Here is a 19,152-nt window from a genome sequence, read left to right on the forward strand (position 1 = left end):
TTTCCAGGAATAAACTGGGCACCGCCCTGTAGGAAGGAGGCCCAGGATCTGAGGTCTGGGCAGGAGACAGACGGTATTTCTCCTGGCACACACTGAAACCTGGGAACGGTTAGGATCCTTTGGTTTTTTTTTTTTTTTTTTTTTTTTTTTTACCCCTTTCCTTTTCTTTATGGAAAATCCTTAGATAACTTTCTCAGATGGCTTTGGACATCCTGAAAACAGGGAGAAGAAGCACCCAGAACACTAGTACAGGGCATAGCTTTAAAAAAAAAAATCTTGGTTCAAAGGAGACACACTCTGTATATATGTAAAGTTGTATCATGGGAATAGCCACTGGAACCTCTGAAAAGGGTGAAACTGGAGCCCCAACAATTTTTTTTTCAGGTGTCTGGTCACAGGTTGTTTTTGTGCCCTGATACTCTCAATATGTTAACTAAACAGCCACTACACAGTCATGAACCAACACGAGGTCAGCAGCATCGTGACTTCAAGAGCTTAGGGCCTGCAAGGAGGTAGGACAAAAGTTCCATCTACGGAGTCCAAGGTTGCAAGTTTGAGCCACAGATTAGTTTCTTATTATTTTTCTTTATGGCTACTGACTAACATGGAATCCTTAACCATCGCTCTACATCCAGCCCAAGGCTGAGCCCCAACCCCTCATCTAGGCTAAGCCCTGGCCCCAGACTGCGTCGCAGTGCCAGCCACAGTCTATCCCTGTGCAGGAGATGCATTCTGGGTCTCAAGGGTGCCAGGCTAGAGAGTGGCTGTCCAGGAAAACCCCGGACGCCCAAGACGCGACTCAAAGTTTCCACGTAAATGCATTCCGAAATCGCAATCCCTTTGCTGAAGGTGAGCTGCCCCGAGCTCCACGGGGCCAGGAAGGTGGACGGATGGAAGGGTGCGGGAGCCAGCCCCAAGCCTGGGCGCTAGTACAGCAGGTAGACTCTCCCCATCTCCCGCCACATGGGGGGAGCGCCGGGCCGCCGGCGCACAGGAGGTTCTGGCGTCCTCTCCGGCCTTTGCCTGGCCAGCTCCTTTCTCCGCTTGTTCGCCTTCCAAAGCCCGGATCCCCGCGGGCTGAGCTCCGCCCCGACCCACAGACGTGCGCCCAGGGCGCTTCCGCAGCACCATCTGCAGGCGAGACACGCGCCTCGCGGAGCCTGGGCCCCTGAGGGAACTGGTGGAGGAAGAAGGAGAGAGAGGGGTCAGGTCCCCGTCCTCCGCCCCCCGACCAGAGCCTTCCTGGCTCGCGTGTGCCTTCCCTTCGCCGCCCGAGCCCCAGAAGGCCTGGCTAGCCCCGAGCCCGTCTCTGCCCGCTGGGCACAGGCTGCCGGCTGCTGCGACCTTGTATTCCTGCGGCTGCGCTCCCAGCGGCCTCTGGACCCGGGCTCCTTCTCCGGAAGCGGTGAAGTCATATTGAGCCTGATCCCCTGACTTCTGAAAATACCCTGCACTCCCCTTGAAACTTCCCCTCGATCCCTCCTTTCTTGCCCCCACCCGCCCCGTCCCCTACCTTCCTCACATCCCATCTGGGCGGCTCTTGGCTCCTGGGGAAAGACCCAGTGGGGCAGCTGGGAGGGAAGAGGCGGGCGAGAGTCCCGGAGGAGACCTCTGCGCTTCTGTCACAACCTGGCCACTGTGTGTTGTTCTGGGGTGCACAGGAAATGCCAGGGAGGAAACTGCATATGCCCAACTCTGAACAAAGTTCCCACTAAGGTATTCTTTTGCAATTATCCACCTATCACAGGGAGCACCTGCTGAGAGGATGGCATCTGGGGATTTCCTTCTCTCCTCAGGGCTTAGGAACTGGCTGGGAAGGTCACTTGGAAGCTGAAGTCTCTTCTTTGGAACCTACTGTTCCAATGAGCAGAGCAGCAGACAGGACTTGTGCCACCATGGGGGCAAATATAGAGTGCTCTGAGCCTTGAGCTGCCCTGGACCCTTACATTAAGTCAAGTTGATCACCAGATAGGTCACTGTGGCCCTTCCTCCTAGAACTTGGTACTGGCCAGGTCCAGGTTGAGGTGGAGTGACTTTGAAGCCAAGGTTTCTGTGTTTTCAAGCCCCCATCCTACTGTGCCCCTAGTTTGAGGACTTCCACTGGAGTGGGAGGCCAGAATCCCACACAGGTTGCTTGGAATATTAGTCTCAACAAGGTGGCAAAGGGCCTCAGGCCAGGGCCAGGGAGGACTCCAAGCTGTAGGAGCTCTGCTGGTCTCTAAAACACCAGAAACTCCCTTTTCCCTTGGGAGGGCAGTGATCAAGCATATTTTCCCACCTAGAAAATCATAGTATTGGGTGATGTTTTCTTTTGTCTCTGTGGTAAGAGCCAAGAACTGAGTGCTAGTGAGGCTTGCAAGCTTCTTGGCTTACTTGTCACCGCACTTCTGGGCAACGACTAAGAGCAAAGGGGGGTAAACGGGCTGGTCTTGGAGTTTTTTTTGTTTTTTTTTTATCCTCACCCGAGGACATTTTTCGATATTTTGTTCAGATAGAGTGAGAGGGAGAGAGAGAGAGAGAGAAACATCGACATGAAAGTGACACATCGAGTGGTTGCCACCCACACGACCCAACCAGGGCTGGGGACAAACCGCAACCAAGGTACGTGCCCTTAGCGGGAACCGAACCTGGGTCTCTCCGGACCGCAGGCCGACACTCTAACCGCTGAGCCAAACCGGCCAGGGCTGTTTGTTTGTTTTTTTATCCTCACCCGAGGACATTTCTCCATTTTTTGTTCAGATAGAGTGGGAGAGAGAGAGAGAGAAACATTGACGCCAAAGGGACACATGGAGTGGCCGCCATCCGCATGATCCAACCAGGGCCGGTGACAAACTGCAACCGAACCCAGGTCTCTCTGGACCGCAGGCCAATGCTCTAACCGCTGAGCCAAACCAGCCAGGGCTGGTCTTGGAGATTTTATGGCATGAGAGGTTGGGGACCTGAGCTCTTCTCTGGGCATGAAGTTGAGAGCTGCCCTGGCTTATGGTGGCTGTCCAACCACCAGTTCTGCAGGGTGTGTTTGTCAGGTATTGGAGCCATTAAATTCTTGGGTAGGAATATCTGTGCTAGGGTCATGGCTGAGAATAATCCCATCATAAAGCCTTCCTGGGGAAATTCTGGGCTCAAAGCCAACTTTTTAGGGGCTGAAGCATCCTTGCCACCTTTCATGGAGCTAGTTTTGAGGCTGTCATACTCTCCATGGAGAGCAAATAAAGCAGTGGTGAAATGTCTAGGTGTCCTAGGTCTAGATGTGACTTGCTGAAGAAGAATCATAAACTACAAACAAACACGAAACTAAACCTGTAAATCTAGTTGAGCCAAAGGGTCAGCAGAAGCAATGTGGGGAGACATTTGCCAAGGGCTTTGGGTCCCATTAGCATCTGCTCTCAACTTTAGAGATCAAAGGCAACTGAGTCCATGAAAAGATGAACAAAGTCAAGTGCAAGCATCCGAGAGGCTTTGTCATACACAGGAGGTTAGAGCTGAGGGTGGAGAGAATATCTAGTATGTTCCCCTCATTTTACAGATGAGGCTGCTGGGATTTAGGAAAGTGGCTGCCTGGTTTCTCTAGGAGTGAATAGTGAGAGCCGAGTTTCCATCCATAAGAGTGTTCCTCTTTTGGGAAAAAACACACGGGCTTGAAGTACTTACTGGAACCTGAGAAAGAAACACAGGGAAAGTAAACAGGGAGGGGGACCTGCAGAGATTTTGAGAGGAAGCAGAGAACATGAAGGGATTGAGGAAAAGTGAAGAGAAACAGGTGTAATCTGTTTGAATGTTAGCTCTATCCTCTATATTAAGCATATTACACATATTTGTTTAAGCAGAGTGAACATATTAATGTTCTGTTCCTAGAGATGAAAGAGAAGCACAAATGTTAGAATGGAGGAAGAACCATAATTTTGATTGGTAAAAGAAACTCCTAGACTCCCTGGCTAGGTGGCTCAGTTGGTTGGAGCATCATCCGGTACACCAAAAAGTTGTGGGTTCCATTTCCTCTCAGGGCACATACCTAAGTTGTAGGTTCGATCCCCAGTTGGGGAGTGTATGAGAGGCAACAAATTGATGTTTCTTTCTTACATTGATGTCTCTCTCTCAAATCAGTAAAAAACATATCCTTGGGTGAGGATTAAAAAAAAAAAAGAGGCCCTGGCCAGTTTGGCTCAGCGGTTAGAGCGTCGGCCTGCGGTCCGGAGAGACCCGGGTTCAGTTCCCGCTAAGGGCACGTACTTCGGTTGCAGTTTGTCCCCGGCCCTGGTTGGTCGTGCGGGTGGCAGCCACTCGATGTGTCCCTTCACGTCAATGTTTCTCTCTCTCTCTCCCTTCCTCTCTCTCCCTCCCACTCTATCTGTACAAAAAATGGAAACATATCCTCGGGTGAGGATTAAAAAAAAAAAAAAATGCCCAGCTGGTGTGGCTCAGTGGCTGAGTGTCGACCCATGCACCAAGAGGTTGCTGGTTAGATTCCCGGTCGCTGGTTAGATTCCCGGTCGGGGCACATGCCCAGGTTGTAAGCCCTAAGCCCTATCCCCTGTGGAGGGCGTGTAGGAGGCGGCCAATCGATGTTCTTTCTCACATCCATGTTTCTATCTCTCTCTCTCTCTCTAAAATAAATAAAGTTTGTTTTTTTTTTTTTAAAGAAAAGCTTAGCCCTGGCCCGTTTGGCTCAGCGGTTAGAGTGTTGGCCTGTGGACCACAGAGTCCCAAGTTCGGTCCCCACCAAGGGCACGTACCTCGGTTCCAGTTTGTCCCCGGCCCCAGTTGGGGTCATGTAGGTGGCAACCACCCGATGTGTCTCTCTCACATCGATCTCTCTCTTTCTCTTCTTTTCTCTCTCCCTCCTGCTCTATCTGAAGATAAATGCAAAAATGTCCTTGGGTGAGGATAAAAAAAAAAAAAAAAAAAAAAAAAAAGAAAAGCTTAGACTAGATAGAAGCAGAAGTATAAAGCAATCTGAAGAGTAAGGAAGTTCCAATCTGGCCTGGCTGGTATGACTCAGTGGATTGAGCATCGTCCCATGGACAGAGGTCGCGCTTCTATTCCGGGTCAGGGCATATGCCGGGTTGCGGTCTCAATCCCCAGTAAAGGCCTTGCAGGAGACAGCTGATAAATGTTTCTCTCTCACATTGATGTTTCTATCTCTCTCTAAGAAAAAAAATCAATAAAGACATATTTTTAAAAAAGAAGTTCCAATCTGAACTCACACACCATACTGCCAGCACTTACGTTGCACTGGTAGTTCCTCTTGACCTGTCTGTGTCCACTACCAGGTTATAAAGCCAGAGAGCAGACCTATATTACTTATGTTCTTATCTCCAGGGATTGTTGTACCATGGCATGTAGTAGCTGCACAGTAAATGTTTGCTGGCTGACCAACAAATACACTTTAATGTACATATGTATTCATAAATTCAACACTCGTATTAGGTGTTCCTCCAGAAGTATCTGTTGCGCTGCAAATGACAAGATATTGCAGGTGGGAAGCTGCCTGGGAGGCCTTTGTCCCAGACATGACTCTTGGGCTTTCCCCCACTAAGACTCTATTGGGACTGGGTAAGATATTCAGGAAGGTACAAAACTAGCCAAAATTTACAGGGGTCTCTGCCTGATAGTGGGCCTCTGGAAGACATTTTGGCACTTAGTCCCTGAGTTATCAACGCCCACCAGCCAGAGACTACTAGGACACCTTTATGGTTGAACAAGTTGGGTTTATACTCACTGCAGTGAGGAGGAATGCACACTGTTGGGGGGAACTATGGTATGTCTCAGGAAGAGGGTGCTAGGAAGGACTTAATAGGATTTGGGGTGGCCTGGGTGATTTAGGGAGTGTTTAAGGAAGACAGGCTTTGCTCTGGACTGGATGCTGTCAGGAAGAAGGGAAATTCAATGATTGGGTATCTTATTAAATAAATGTTATCCATTAGGAGGGCAGACTATAGCGAAGCTAATGCTGTAACTGGTAAGGAGGCAGCAGTCACTCAGATTAGCCAGGAAAGGAGGGAGTGTATTTGATCATTTCTGTGGTTTGGGCAATGTTAATATTTTGTCTGTGTTTACACATGATTATGGAGTGGTAATTTTTGTGTAGGGCCACCATGGTCAGAGCAGCCTTGTATAATGCTAATGTCATGAATATGTTTATGTTCAACAGGACACCCAGGCCTAGCAGTGAGTACCAGACCAGTTTATTTATTTTATTTTTTAATCCTCACCCAAGGGCATTTTTCCATTTTTTGTTCAGGTAGAGTGGGAGGGAGAGAGAGGAAGAGAGAGAGAGAGAGAAACATCGATGTGAAAGGGACACATCGAGTGGCTGCCACCTGCACGACCAACCAGGGCCGGGGACAAACCGCAACCAAGGTACACACCTTAGTGGGAACTGAACCCGGCTCTCTCGGGACCACAGGCCGATGCTCTAACCACTGAGCAACCGGCCAGGGCTACCAGGCCAGTTTAGAGCAACACCAAGGTCTACCCAGCACTCCCAGGTCAGCTTCTGGATGTGAGGGGCTGCATTTCTCTTTCAAAATGTTCATTTTGAGATGATCCTTGTTTCCCTACCATGGCTTGGCAGTTCAGTATCTAAATATTTAGACCCTTCATGTACTCTGACCTAGTCACACCCATCTGTAGGACCAGCCAGGCAGGGGAACATCATGACTGGCTTGGGTTGTGTGTCACTTTTTAAAAAAAATCAAATTTATATTTATTGTTGAAAGTATTACAGATGACCCTGTTTTTTCCCCCATTGACACCCGCTTCCCTGCTCCCACCCTCCTCCTGCCTTTCCCACACTATTGTCACTGGTCATTGGTTATGCATATAAGTACTTTGGTTTCTCTCTTTCTGCCCCACCTCCCCACTTCCCTTTGAGGTTCCTCAGTCTAACAACCAATTAGTACTTCTTTTTTTTTTTTGTATGTGCCCCTAGCAGGAACCGAACCCGGGACCCTCTGGTCTGCAGGCTGATGCTCTAACCACTGAGCTAAACCGGCCAGGGCAGTATTTCTTAATCCCTTCACCTTTTTCACCCATTCCCCCCAACACCCCTCCCATCTGGCAACAAACAAAAAGTTCTCTATATCTATGCGTCTGTTTCTTTTCAGCTTGTTCATTTTGTTTGTAGATTCAATTGTTGATAGATATGTATTAATTGCCACCTTATTGTTCATATTTTTGATCTTCTCCTTCAAGAAAACCCTTCAACATTTCATATAATATTGATTTGGTGGTGATGAACTCCTTTAGCTTTTTCTTGTCTGGGAAGCTCTTTATATATCCATTGATTCTAAATGATAGCTTTGCATGATAAAGTAATTAATCTTGCTTGTCGGTTCTTGTTTTTCATTACTTTGAATATTTCTTGCCACTCCTTCTGGCTTGCAAAGTTTCTTTGGAGAAATCAGCTGACAGTCTTATGGGGAGCTCCCCCGTGGGTAACTAACTGCTTTTCTCTTTTGTATTTTGATTATGATGTGTCTTGGTGTGAGCCTTTTCAGGTTCATCTTGTTTGGTACTTACTCTCTGTGCTTCCTGGACTTGTATATCTTTTTCCTTCACCAAGTTAGGGAAGTTTTCTGTCACTAATTTTTCAAATAGGTTTTCAATTTCTTGCTCTCTCTCTTCTTCTGTTACCCCCATGATGTGAATGTTGGTGCACTTGAAGTTGTCCCAGATGCTCCTTACACTATACTCCTCTTTTTTGGATTCTTTTTTTTAAATCCTCACCATAGGATGTATTTTTTTTCCCCTGTTTATCTTCAGACAGAGCGGGAGGGAGGGAGAGAGAGAAACATTGACGTGAGAGGGACACATCAATTGGTTGCCTCCCGCATGACTCAGACCAGGGCCGGGAATAGACCACATCCAAGGTACATGCTCTTGACTGGAATCAAACCCACGACTCTTTGGTCTGTGGACTGACACTCTAACTGCTGAGCCAAACTGGCCAGGGCTTGGATTCTTTTATCTTCTTGCTGTTCTGATTGGGTGTTTTTTGCTTCCTTATATTCCAAATCAATGGTTTGAATCTTGGCTTCATCTACTCTACTGTTGGTAGCCTGTAAATTATTCTTTTTAAAAAATTTTTTTATCCTCACCCGAGGACATTTTTGCATTTATCTTCAGATAGAATGGGAGGGAGAGAGGGAGGAAGAGAGAGAAACATCGATGTGAGAGAGACACATTGACTGGCTGCCACCCGCACAACCCCAACCAGGGCTGGGGACGAATTGCAACCGAGGTACGTGCCCTTAGCGGGAACTGAACATGGGACTCCCTGGTCTGCAGGCCGACAGTCTAACCGCTGAGCCAAACTGGCCAGGGCTATTCTTTATTACAGTTAAAGGGCTATTCTTTATTACAGTTAATGAATCCTTCATTTCTGACAGGTCCTTTATTATGTTCTTGAGTTCCTAAGTTCCTTGAGAATCCTTATAACCAGTATTTTGAATCTGTTAGATTGCTTATCTCCATTTCATTTAGTTCTTTTCTTGGAGTTCTGTTCTGTTCTTTCATTTGGGACATATTTCTTTGTCTCCTCATTTTGGCTGCCTCCCTGTGTTTGTTTCTATGTATTAGGTAGAGCTGCTACATCTCCTAGGCTTCCTAGGGCATTATAGCAGGTGTCCTGTAGGGTCCAGTGGCACAGCCTCCCTGGTCACCCCAGCTGGGCACTCAAGGTGCACCCCCCATATGAACTGTACACCCTTCTGTTGTAATTGAGTCTTGATTGCTGTTGGCACATCAATGGGAGGGATTTACTCAGGCTGATCAGCTACAAGGACTGGCTGTGCCCACTGACCACTGGCCTCTGACTCCCTTGGTGATTCAGATGTGCAGGGCCCACCACACAGAGCAAGACTTACTTCAGCAGGGCTCTGGAACCCACCGAGTCCACTCATTGAATGTGTTGCTTGTGGAGGTGGTTGGGTGGTGGTGCTTCACCCTGGTCTGAAGCTGTCCACTGGATGTGCTGGCTCTGGGGCAAGGTCAGCCTCTGCCTCTGTTCTACCCGAGGCCACCAGGCATAAGCTACATAGCGATCTGCAGATGGCTGCTTCTAGTGCTGGGCCTGGAGCCACTTGAGACGTATGGGTCTCGCTGAGGCCAGATGCTGCTTGTTTGAGATTTTAGGAAATCTGAAACAGGATCCAAGAGAGGCCATTCCTATGCCACTGGAAACCACATGTGTGGGCCCGAAAATTGGGTGGGGCAGGACCTCAGGGAATAACCAGGGCAGGGCAAACAGAGTGAGCCAGGTTGATGGAGTCCCAGATATGGTAGCTATCTGCCGGCCTCATGGGGGAAGGGCTCACCAAAGGAACAACGGCCTCTGCCAGCATGATCTTTCCAGGAGAAAGCTGCCCCTCCAGCTCTTGCCCTGATGCCAAACAACTCAGTCCTTCCCCAAACATCTCTGGTGCCTTTTAAGCTGCCTCCCTAGTGCTAGAGCCTGGAGGGAGCAAGTCTGAGTAAGTCTGTGCACGGGCCCATTAAGAGAAGCTGCCTAGCCCTGGCCAGTTTGGCTCAGCGGTTAGAGAGTTGGCCTGCGGTCCACAGAGACCCGGGTTCAGTTCCCGCTAAGGGCGCGTACCTCGGTTGCAGTTTGTCCCCGGCCCTGGGTGGGTTGTGCGGGTGGCAGCCACTCAATGTGTCCCTTTCACATTGATGTTTCTCTCTTTCTTTCTCTTCCTCTCTCTCCCTCCCACTCTATCTGAACAAAAAATGGAAAAATGTCCTCGGGTGAGGATTAAAAAAAAAAAAAAAAAGAGGAGCTGCCTAGGGCTCCAGCAGCCTCAGCCTCCCTCAGCCTCAATTTCCGCTGGTTTTTACAGCCAGAAGTTATGGGGACTTCTCTTCCTGGTAGTGGAACTCTGATCTGGGCGCCTGGTGTGGGATGGGGATCCCTCACTCCCCAGGGAGGATCTTCCCAGCCGAGGTACCCTCCTGATTTTTATCTTCCACATGTGGGTGTGGGACCAGCCTGTCTGCCTTTCTGCCCCTCCTACCAGTCTCCATGTGGCTTCTTTAATTTCGTAGTTGTAGGACTTCCATTCAGCTCAATGTCAGGCAGTTCTGAATGATGGTTGTTCTATAGTTTAGTTGTAATTTTGATGTGGTTGTGGGAGGTGTTACCGCATTTACCTACACTGCCATCTTGACCAGAAGTCCTGTGTGTGGTTTTGTGTACATGTGTCTGTGCCCACCAGAAGTTCCCTGGTAAGATGGGAAAAGGACAGCAGCAGTCCTGTTTCACCTCTGGGCCCAGCATGACTTCCCCTCTGCTCAGAGAGCAAAGCACTGGGACCGAGTCCCAACAATCTCTAGGGCAACAAGGATGCCCAGCTTTAGGTGGAGTCAGGGAAGGACATGGGGGACATTGCCATAGCCAAACTTGAGAGGACTGGGAAAGGGAAGGGGTAGTGGTGGAAGGGAGGGAAGTGTTCCTTTGTATAAATGGGTCTCTAGAGGGGCTGCTTTTCCTTCAAGGAAAGCCTGAAGTAGGTCACTGTGGATTACCCATCCCTATCCTTTTCTGCTTTAAGTCTCTTGTCTCTAAAACAGGCCCTATTAATTAAAACAACAAAAAAGTCACATATGTTGACCTCATCCTCCACTAGGAGGCTTACTCTGACCTCTTTCCAACCAAACACACTTCCTCCCCTCAGGTCCATCTCTTCAGCTCAAGTATGAGGACACCTCCAGCTGTGCCTTACTGGTGGCCAGGCAAAGGCTAGTACCATCATGAAGAGGTGCTGAGGTGTCATCTGATTTGCAATCAAGCAAAGAAAAGCAAGGTTGAAATCGAGTGAGTAGGTTCCGAACGCTTGATATCTTGGCAGAGCCCCAACTCTTCTTCGCAGCGTGTGACGAGCACTATTCTGTGCTGTGCTATGGCCCACCTAAGTACAGGCTGCTTATTGAGGGCCAAACCTCACCCGGCACTGCTCATCTGTAGTCAGAAATTACTCCCTGTGATCCTTGGGTTAGGTGACAAGTCACAGCAGTGTGTGAAGTGATGGGAGTCTCACAACCAGGATTAAAGAGAACAGAGGCTACAAGGCAGAAACTCATTTTTGAAAATTGATTTTTAGAGAAGAAGGGAGAGGGAGAGAAACATCTATGTGAAATGAAACATCGATTGGCTGCCTCCTGCATGCCGCACACCCCACCAGAAATCTAGCTCACCACCCGGGCACATGTCCTGGCCAGGAATTGAACTAACTGGCAACCTTTCAGTGCACAGGACAATGCACAAACAACTGAGCCGCACAGGTCAGGGGAGAGGCTTATTTTTACAGTTAGCCCTGTTATCTAGTATCATCCAACCAAGCAACCAAGCACTTGCTCAGCATTTTGCCAATTTTTTTTGGAGGGGGGCACATTGTCCCCATTCAAAAAAAAAAAAAAAAGGCTCTGCTCTGGGATAACTTACAATCAATTTAGGCAGAAATAATGCAGAAAATGACTTAAGAACAATCAAGTTCAAAGGCAGTAAGTGCAATTGGAGTTTAGAGATGAAATTATTCATGAAAATTAGTCCAACTGGTACCATGACACCAAAGTGGGATTTCATATGAGCCTTGAAAGATGAGCAGTATTGGGAATGGGGATGGTGTTCCAGATGTGAAAAGCATGAACAAAAGTTTAAAGGTGGCAATAAACCACATGTATACATGTGCATGCACACGTGTGTATGAAGTCATAGGAAAGGACACTGGACCAGGCAAAGTGGGGTGAGATCAGGAGCACTATGGAAGACTTTGGACTTGATGTGGTTGGTGACAGGGAGTCACTGTATGTTCTTCAAGGGGGTGGTGTGTATCTTTCTATGGACCCATCTCACTGTATTATACTTCTGTGTTCACATGTTGGCATCCTCACTGAAACCAAGAGTTCATGAGAAGTGGCCATGTTTTCTTCATCTTCCTCTTCTGACATCTACCTGTCTCACAGTAGGCACTCAATGAACACTGATTAGATGAATAGATCATTTCATTTTAATTAACTGAATTACAATGACATTCCATACAAGGATCACAACTGTCAAAGAATTAAACTAAATTACACATAACGCTAAAACAAGATACATTAAAATTTGATCTTAAAAAAAAAAGATCTGTGAAACACTTCCGGATCTTAGAGTATCTTACCACCATCTTTGTAAGCAACAATTATTATTGTATAATGAGTCCTATCTCACAGGATACTAGATGAATTTTTTACCTATGGATTTGGGTATGTCATGTGTCAGGTTATATATCACCAAACCTGCATATATATAGTAAAACTTGTTCTAATGTAGCTCATTTGCAAAGTGGAAAACGGTCCATTCTAGTGTTCAAAAGGGATTTCATTGTAGCTACAACTCCTTTTAAATAAACCCAATATTGAGAAAAAAATCCAGACTGGTCATAATTTTCTCTTTACAAAAAGATTCACAATGGGATTCTTGAAAGTAGTAAAATTTTCCTCTTAATTGAAATAAGATTTAATTTTTAAACATTAAGTAAATTGAAATGCAAAAAAATGACTTGACTTATGAAACTCTAACTTCTATTCCCAGGAAATCACCTATTAAGTGAGGTATACTTATAATAAGCCTATTTAGATAAAATGGGTTAGGAGAAGGCAGATTTCTAGTTTGGGGGACAGTGGGTAGAGGAGTCAAGAGATCATTATCCCTCAAGGAGTCAGTCTCCAGGTTTAGCCATGAAATACCAGGTCTGTGAACCCTTGTCTGTTTTTAGTAAATGTTCTTTCTGCCTCCCCCTCGCTCCCCCACAGGACTGATTCAGTTCTGGGAGGGGGTGTGGGGGTGGTGGTGGTACACACAAGTGTTGTTCCAGTAAAGCAGAGTCTATCCTATATGTTTATGTGTTCACTCATTCAACAATGATTTAGTAAGTACCTACTATGAGCCACATTCTATGCTAAGCTCTGGAGATTGAACCAAGATCAAGATATTAAAGCCATGATTTCATCTTCCAGGAAGCTGCAGACCAGTAGGGAGACATAAGCAAGGGAAAGGTTAGGAAGGGTCTCAGGAAAGTTTTCATAGAGACCAGGACCTTCCACAGAGGGGAAAGGGGTCAAACACTGTGGGCAGAGGCCACAGCTGGAACATACAGAGAGGTCTGGAGGGGCAAGACAGAAGTTTGGGGAACTGAAGTTTAGAGTGTGGAACGAAATACAAGGTTGAGAAAAACCACACACTTGGTAGTAGCTCCAATTTGCTTGTTCTTTGATATGCATAGCTTCCCTCCCTTCGCCTACCCACTCCATTTCAAAGAAAGCAGAATTTAATTTAGAAGAATCAGGTTTTATTTAGTGATGGAACATTAAGAATATGCCTACATCATTGAAATATTCACAAAGGACATGATCATTCACACTCACACACACAGAGGAAGTCTGCTGAATAAAAAATGCTACTTTAGCCATCCAAGCTGCTGTCAGGGACAGCAAAGTGCTTGCCTATTCCACTGGGGGCATTTCAGTCTTCATGAATGTTGAATAGTTTAGCTACTTCATTTAGATCTTCATGTTGCTCACCATCCTTAATGATCTGAGGGAGAGAGGAACAGTAGGTCACTAACACTCCACGTGCATTCTGGCTGGGCCGCACAATGGGGCAGCCTGGGCCACTCCCCAATTACACTGAGAGGGAGCTGTGGGAACAGCTTTCTACCAACCCCAAATGAGCATGTGCCAACTCTGGGGCCACCCAGCCAGATCTCAACTGAAAAAGAAACATTCCTGAGCCAAGGCTCTATCTTTGTTCTTCTCAGGGACACTCTGACCTGGGAGCCTGGTCAAATTGTACCTGACCACCATTCCTAATGAAGTCATAGGAGCGTTTTCCAGCCTGCACCTCGAATCTTCCTCAAGAACTCTGACAGGCACTTACCTTCCTTGCTATTGGCATTCGGTTGAAGATGTTCCACAGCACAATCCCCACAACCACTTTGTTCCTGAGGTAGAAGATGACACCTTTCCCGTAGTCTTCCCCTTCGGTGGGGGCCTGGGGAACTGCAGAGTTGCTGGGAATAACAGGGATTTCTGAGGCCTCTGACTCTGTCTCACTCTCCGATCGGATACCAGTCCCTGTGGCCAACCCCCAAAACAAACAAGTCAAAACAAAACAAAGTCAGTTATTAGGACCTTGGAAAATTCTAGAAGGAAAGTATCTTTTGACAGCTGCTTCAAGCTGCTCTAGATGATTTTTCTATGCCCTCTCAGTAGACACTGGCCTTCTTCAGCCCTTCTTTATTGACTAAGGCAATGAAAGCTCTTCTTGCCAGCTCCTGGGCACTGCATCAGTCTGACCCCAAACTTCCCTCCCTTACCATCTCATTTTAAATTTATACTATGGATATTTCCTGGTATCCGGATTTCTTCAAATTGCAAAAGACTTGCTCTTATTCTCTGAGAAACATTCTAGGGTTGCATGGTCCAGTACAGTAGCCACTAGCAACATATAGCTATTCTAATGAAAATTAATTTAAAAATATTTTAATTAAAATTATATATATATATATATATATACACATATATATATACACACACACACACATATATAAAATGTCAAATTCAGTTCATTTACACAAGCCACATTTCAAGTGCTAAATAGCCACATGTGGCTAGTGGCTAAAGTATTGGACAGAGCAGAGATAGAACAATGCTATCAGAGCAGAAAGGTCTATTGTCCAGTGCTGCTAAAGGGACACTCTAGCCAAAGCAGGAGAAGGCATTTCCATATAGAAAAACCACAGTGGAGCTCTGGTCAGTTTGGCTCAGTGGTTACAGCATCTGCCTGGGTGAACCGAAGAATTGCCGGTTTGATTCCCAGTCAAGGGCACATACCTCAGTTGCAGGTTCGATCCCTGGCCCCAGTTGGGTTCATGTGGGAGGCAACCAATTGATGTGTCTCTCACATCAATATCCCTACCCTCTCCCTCCCACTTTATCTAAAAATCAATGAAAAGAATACCCTCAGATGAGGATAAAAAAAAACCAAAAAACAAACACAGTGGAGAGTGGAGGTATTTCCTCCTAGAAGGGGTGAGGAGGTGGGGTGGGTCAGGGGGCAGCATGGGGAAGGGAAACCTTATCTTCTGAGAATAACCAGGTTCCACGTAATACTGCCTAGTGGACAGAGTAGTGATCTGGAGTTGGTAAGTCCACGGGCCCCTCTCCTGAATCCACTTCCCAGAAGTCAGAATTAAGGAATGTGTGTATGTAATCAACTTGGATTACAGAGAAAAAAGACCTACATATGTCTTGTTTTCTCCTTCTCAAAGAGCAACTTGTCCTTGAAACACCTTTGACAAGAGGATATGGAGGTTAAATAACTTCAGCTAAGGTCGTGGAAGGGAGAGAGAAGAGGCCTAGGAGTTAATGAAAGACGTGTGTGGGAGAGAAATTAATTCCGAGAGAGGTGCCTCCCATGTAAAGAAAATCTGGCATTAAGATCTGATAAACGGAATTAGAGGCAGCTCAAGAATTACTCAGCCCAGTTCTACACTGCCTGGGGCCCATGGAGGATAGCAGGTCCTAAACAAACAAACAAAACACCCCAAAACAAAAACAAAACAAAAAACATCTAACAAGTTCAGGTCTCATTTATCATGCAGGTCTTGCTATTCCCTAGAGACAAACTAAAGAACAGAGTAGAGCTAGTCACTGTCCAGAGTCTAGGATGGAGACCCACAATATCTATGCCTATGCTTTGACCAGGATACCTGATTTTGCCAGCTCTCAGACCAGCAGAGTGAGGACTTTGGGTTTGATTTATTTTAAAGCACCCATGAAGACAGGTTTTCACTGAAGTCCCTGCTGGCCAAAACAGAAACCCTTTGTTTAGGAGAATTTTGACCACTGCTTCTCAACACTGCTCCAGAAGTGGTTAGCCTTCCTTACCTGATTGCTCTGTGGCAGATTTCGGGTTATCCTGTGCAGATGCTTTTGCAAAAACCCCAACCGTGGGCAAACTACTGTCCACAAGACCAATAGCTTCATAGCCAACATCAGGGCCCAAATCACTCCTAAGGAAGGTGAGAGAAGAGGGTGTTCTGTCATGAAACTGTAAAGAATGACATAGTAGGCTCAGCTGGTGTGGCTCAGTGGTTGAGCATCGACCCATGCACCAAGAGGTCACTGGTTCGATTCCCGGTCAGGGCACGTGCCCAGGTTGTGGGCCCCATCCCCAGTGGGGGCATGCAGGAGGCAGCCGATCAATGTTCTCTCTCATTGGTGTTTCTATCTCTCTCTCTCTCCCTCTCCCTTCTTCTCTCTAAAAATCAATAAAGAAAAAAAATAAAAAAAGAAAGAATGACACAGTAGGACACTATCTCTAAGAAACCACACTTTTATGCCAACCAAAGAACTTAGTATGTGTGACAAGAGAAATGCCAAATAGATCTGTCTCCTGCTTAGGGCACTGGAAAGCATGATTCTCCCAATCAACTTTTATTTTCTTTAGGAAACCATCACACATATCACATATCCATAAGACATTCTACACTTTCTTAAATTTAGTCATGCTTTTATCCCATACCACATTTGGGGAGTGATGGGTTCCCCACATTTACTATTCATTACTTTCCTTTAATTCATCCTAAAACTGCCTTTTAGAAGCTCTAAAGAGTGATCCATATTTATAGAATTCAGAATCTGAGATATTTTATGGTTTCATTAACTGAGTATTTCCTCTTTGCCTTCACTTTCAAAGCCAGAATGCTTTCTATAAAGAGGCACCTTGAGCCACTTGGTCATTTATTTTAACTGTTCTTCTTGGAAAGTTTCCCTATGATCATCATGGTGTTCTTAATATGCTAGGAACTTCACATATTTGCAGTACAGACACACCATGGTTTTGTAATCATCTAGGGTACTTGAGCTATTTTGTTTCTGGTACTCTACATTTTATCTTCTTGGCCACAGAAGTTCATTCATTGGACTGGTATCTTCAGGCAACAGTCTACAATGACTTCTTGGTTTCTGTTCCTGGGACCTAGCTGACATTTGCATAGCTATGGACTATTTTTTTCCTAACTGCATTATCTTATATGTATTGTCCCTGAAATCCATGTTATGTTTTTGCTGCCCACTCATAAAACTGTGTGTGATCATCCTAAAATGTATTCTCATCAGCTGAGAATTTCCCTGCTTAGAGGTTTCTGAAACCTTGAAGTTGCTCATCATCTTGAAGTTGCTCATCATATGTACCTCATCTTTCAAATCAACAAGATGAAGCGTGTCAAACAGGGCCTGCCCAGTACTCAGGAATGGCCATTGCTAACTTTGTGCTATGCAGAGAACTGCCTGCCTATATAAGCCTCACTTTGAACTCTTGATCTTAAGGTTTACAAATGAGTGGGCTACTGCCCTGGCCGGTTTGGCTCAGCGGTTGGAGTGTCGGCCTGCGGACCAGAGAGTACTGGGTTTGCTTCCCGCTAGGGGCACGTACCAAAAAAAAACAAACACAAAAAAACCCATAAAAAACAAACAAACAAAAACAAATGAGTGGGCTTCCTTTTATGTCAGCATGTTAGGCTCATTAGGGTTAGCAGCAAAGAACAAATTGAAATATACTGCTGTCTACATCTAAAGAGTACACTTTTGTACCACCTACTATAGTTTGAACTCTGAGCTATTTTAACAGAAGTGCTGATGTGCTCCACATTCATTCACATAGTCTAACTTATGCCAAATGGGATCCTTTAACTAGAAGGCTGCTCTGGGGTAGAATGTGTGGACATGAGATGGAAATCCCCCTATCCTGCCCCATATAAAGCTAACTGACCCACAAGGAAACAAATCCATAACTCTGGTTGCATTAATTCTGTGTTCTAACTGGTCAGCGGTTCTCAACCTGTGGGTCACGACCCTTTCACAGGGGTCGCCTAAAACATAACAGTAATAAAATTACAGTTATAAAGTAGCAACAAAAATAATTTTATGGTTGGGGGTCACCACAACATGAGGAACTGTATTAAAGGGTCGCAGTGTTAGAAAGGTTGAGAACCACTGGGTTAAGTCCTCAAGGTACAAAACTATTACCAGAACATTGATTGATGCCAGTATGGCTTAGCAGCTCCAGTCATATTTTCTCCAGCCAATCTTCCACTCACAACAGCATGATCATGGTGCTCTACCCGCCTCCTACCCAATTTTATATCGTAGAAGCATGCGGCATCTCCTGCCTTTGGAGACAAATACTTTACATGAGCATGATAGAAAAAGCAAGTTAAAAACAGAACATAAACTTGGGGGGCTCAAAAGTGCTTGTGATGTAAACTAATTAATGGTTTTCATCCACAGGTCAGAATCATATATATACTATCAAAATTTTCTGAGATTCCATTTTTTAAAAAACTACTCTATGCTTCTACAAAGCTAACTTAAATCTTCTATGCTCTAGCTTATACCTATTTCTTCTCATTCTGCCCTTAACAGAGAAGGGATATTTAATAACCATTATTTGCACAATATTCTTTCCTATGTGTGGAAACCAGTTTTTAGATGTGACTGCCTCTTACCTAGAAATCTTTCTGAAGATAAGATTTTTTTTTTTTGTTATTCAGTATTCATTCATTAATTCACTCATTCAACAAATATTTATGGAGTACTTACTCTGTACAAAGCATTATACTGTCTGGGTTGCTGAAACAAACCTGGCATGGATCTTGCCCATAAGGAGTATATAACCTAGTTGAGGAAGGCACAGCATTGTTCCTCACTACAGTGCAATGTGAACAAGAAATGTGTCACGTGAGAGGTACAAATTAAGTGAGCTCAGTGTTTCAAGGAGAGATCCCTTGAAAGGTAAACAAGGCCAGCTTCATAAAGGAGGTGGTGTGTGAGCTCTCTAACACTTTACACAATTTTGTAGCTATTCAGATTCCCCCGAAGACTTCCCTAAAAATCCAACACGTGAGCAATAGTGCAATAAACTAAGAAATCCACCTAATGGAATATTATACAGTCATTAAACTGTTTTCAGAATCTGAAGCAATGTGGAAAATACATTACAGTGTTAAGTGAAAAAGAGAAGAATACAAACGTTCATACATAGTATGCTCGCCATGACTGTCTACGACAAAGAAAAAAACCTATGCACAAGAAAATGAAGGGAAGGAAATACAC

General features: G+C 45.6%; 1 protein-coding gene across 5 annotated transcripts in view; it reads right to left on the bottom strand.

Moving 5' to 3' along the window:
* Positions 1–12,850: 12,850 nt before the first annotated feature.
* AIFM1 (apoptosis inducing factor mitochondria associated 1) overlaps positions 12,851–19,152 on the bottom strand; it is a 48,679-nt gene continuing 42,377 nt past the window's right edge. For 3 of the 5 annotated variants that reach the window (XM_036271054.1, XM_036271055.1, XM_036271056.1), the window contains 4 exons: positions 18,067–18,209; positions 15,925–16,049; positions 13,913–14,109; positions 12,851–13,570 (listed from right to left, as the gene is read on the bottom strand). In XM_036271054.1, the coding sequence (XP_036126947.1) occupies positions 13,499–13,570; positions 13,913–14,109; positions 15,925–16,049; positions 18,067–18,209 (537 nt within the window). In that variant the 3' untranslated portion in view covers positions 12,851–13,498. The remainder of the gene's footprint in view (positions 13,571–13,912; positions 14,110–15,924; positions 16,050–18,066; positions 18,210–19,152) is intronic. The other 2 variants (XM_036271053.1, XM_036271052.1) reach the window with 1 other exon arrangement.

The sequence above is a fragment of the Molossus molossus genome, unplaced genomic scaffold, assembly GCF_014108415.1.
Source record: "Molossus molossus isolate mMolMol1 unplaced genomic scaffold, mMolMol1.p scaffold_m16_p_2, whole genome shotgun sequence".
In the NCBI taxonomy this organism is placed as follows: Eukaryota; Metazoa; Chordata; class Mammalia; order Chiroptera; family Molossidae; genus Molossus; species Molossus molossus.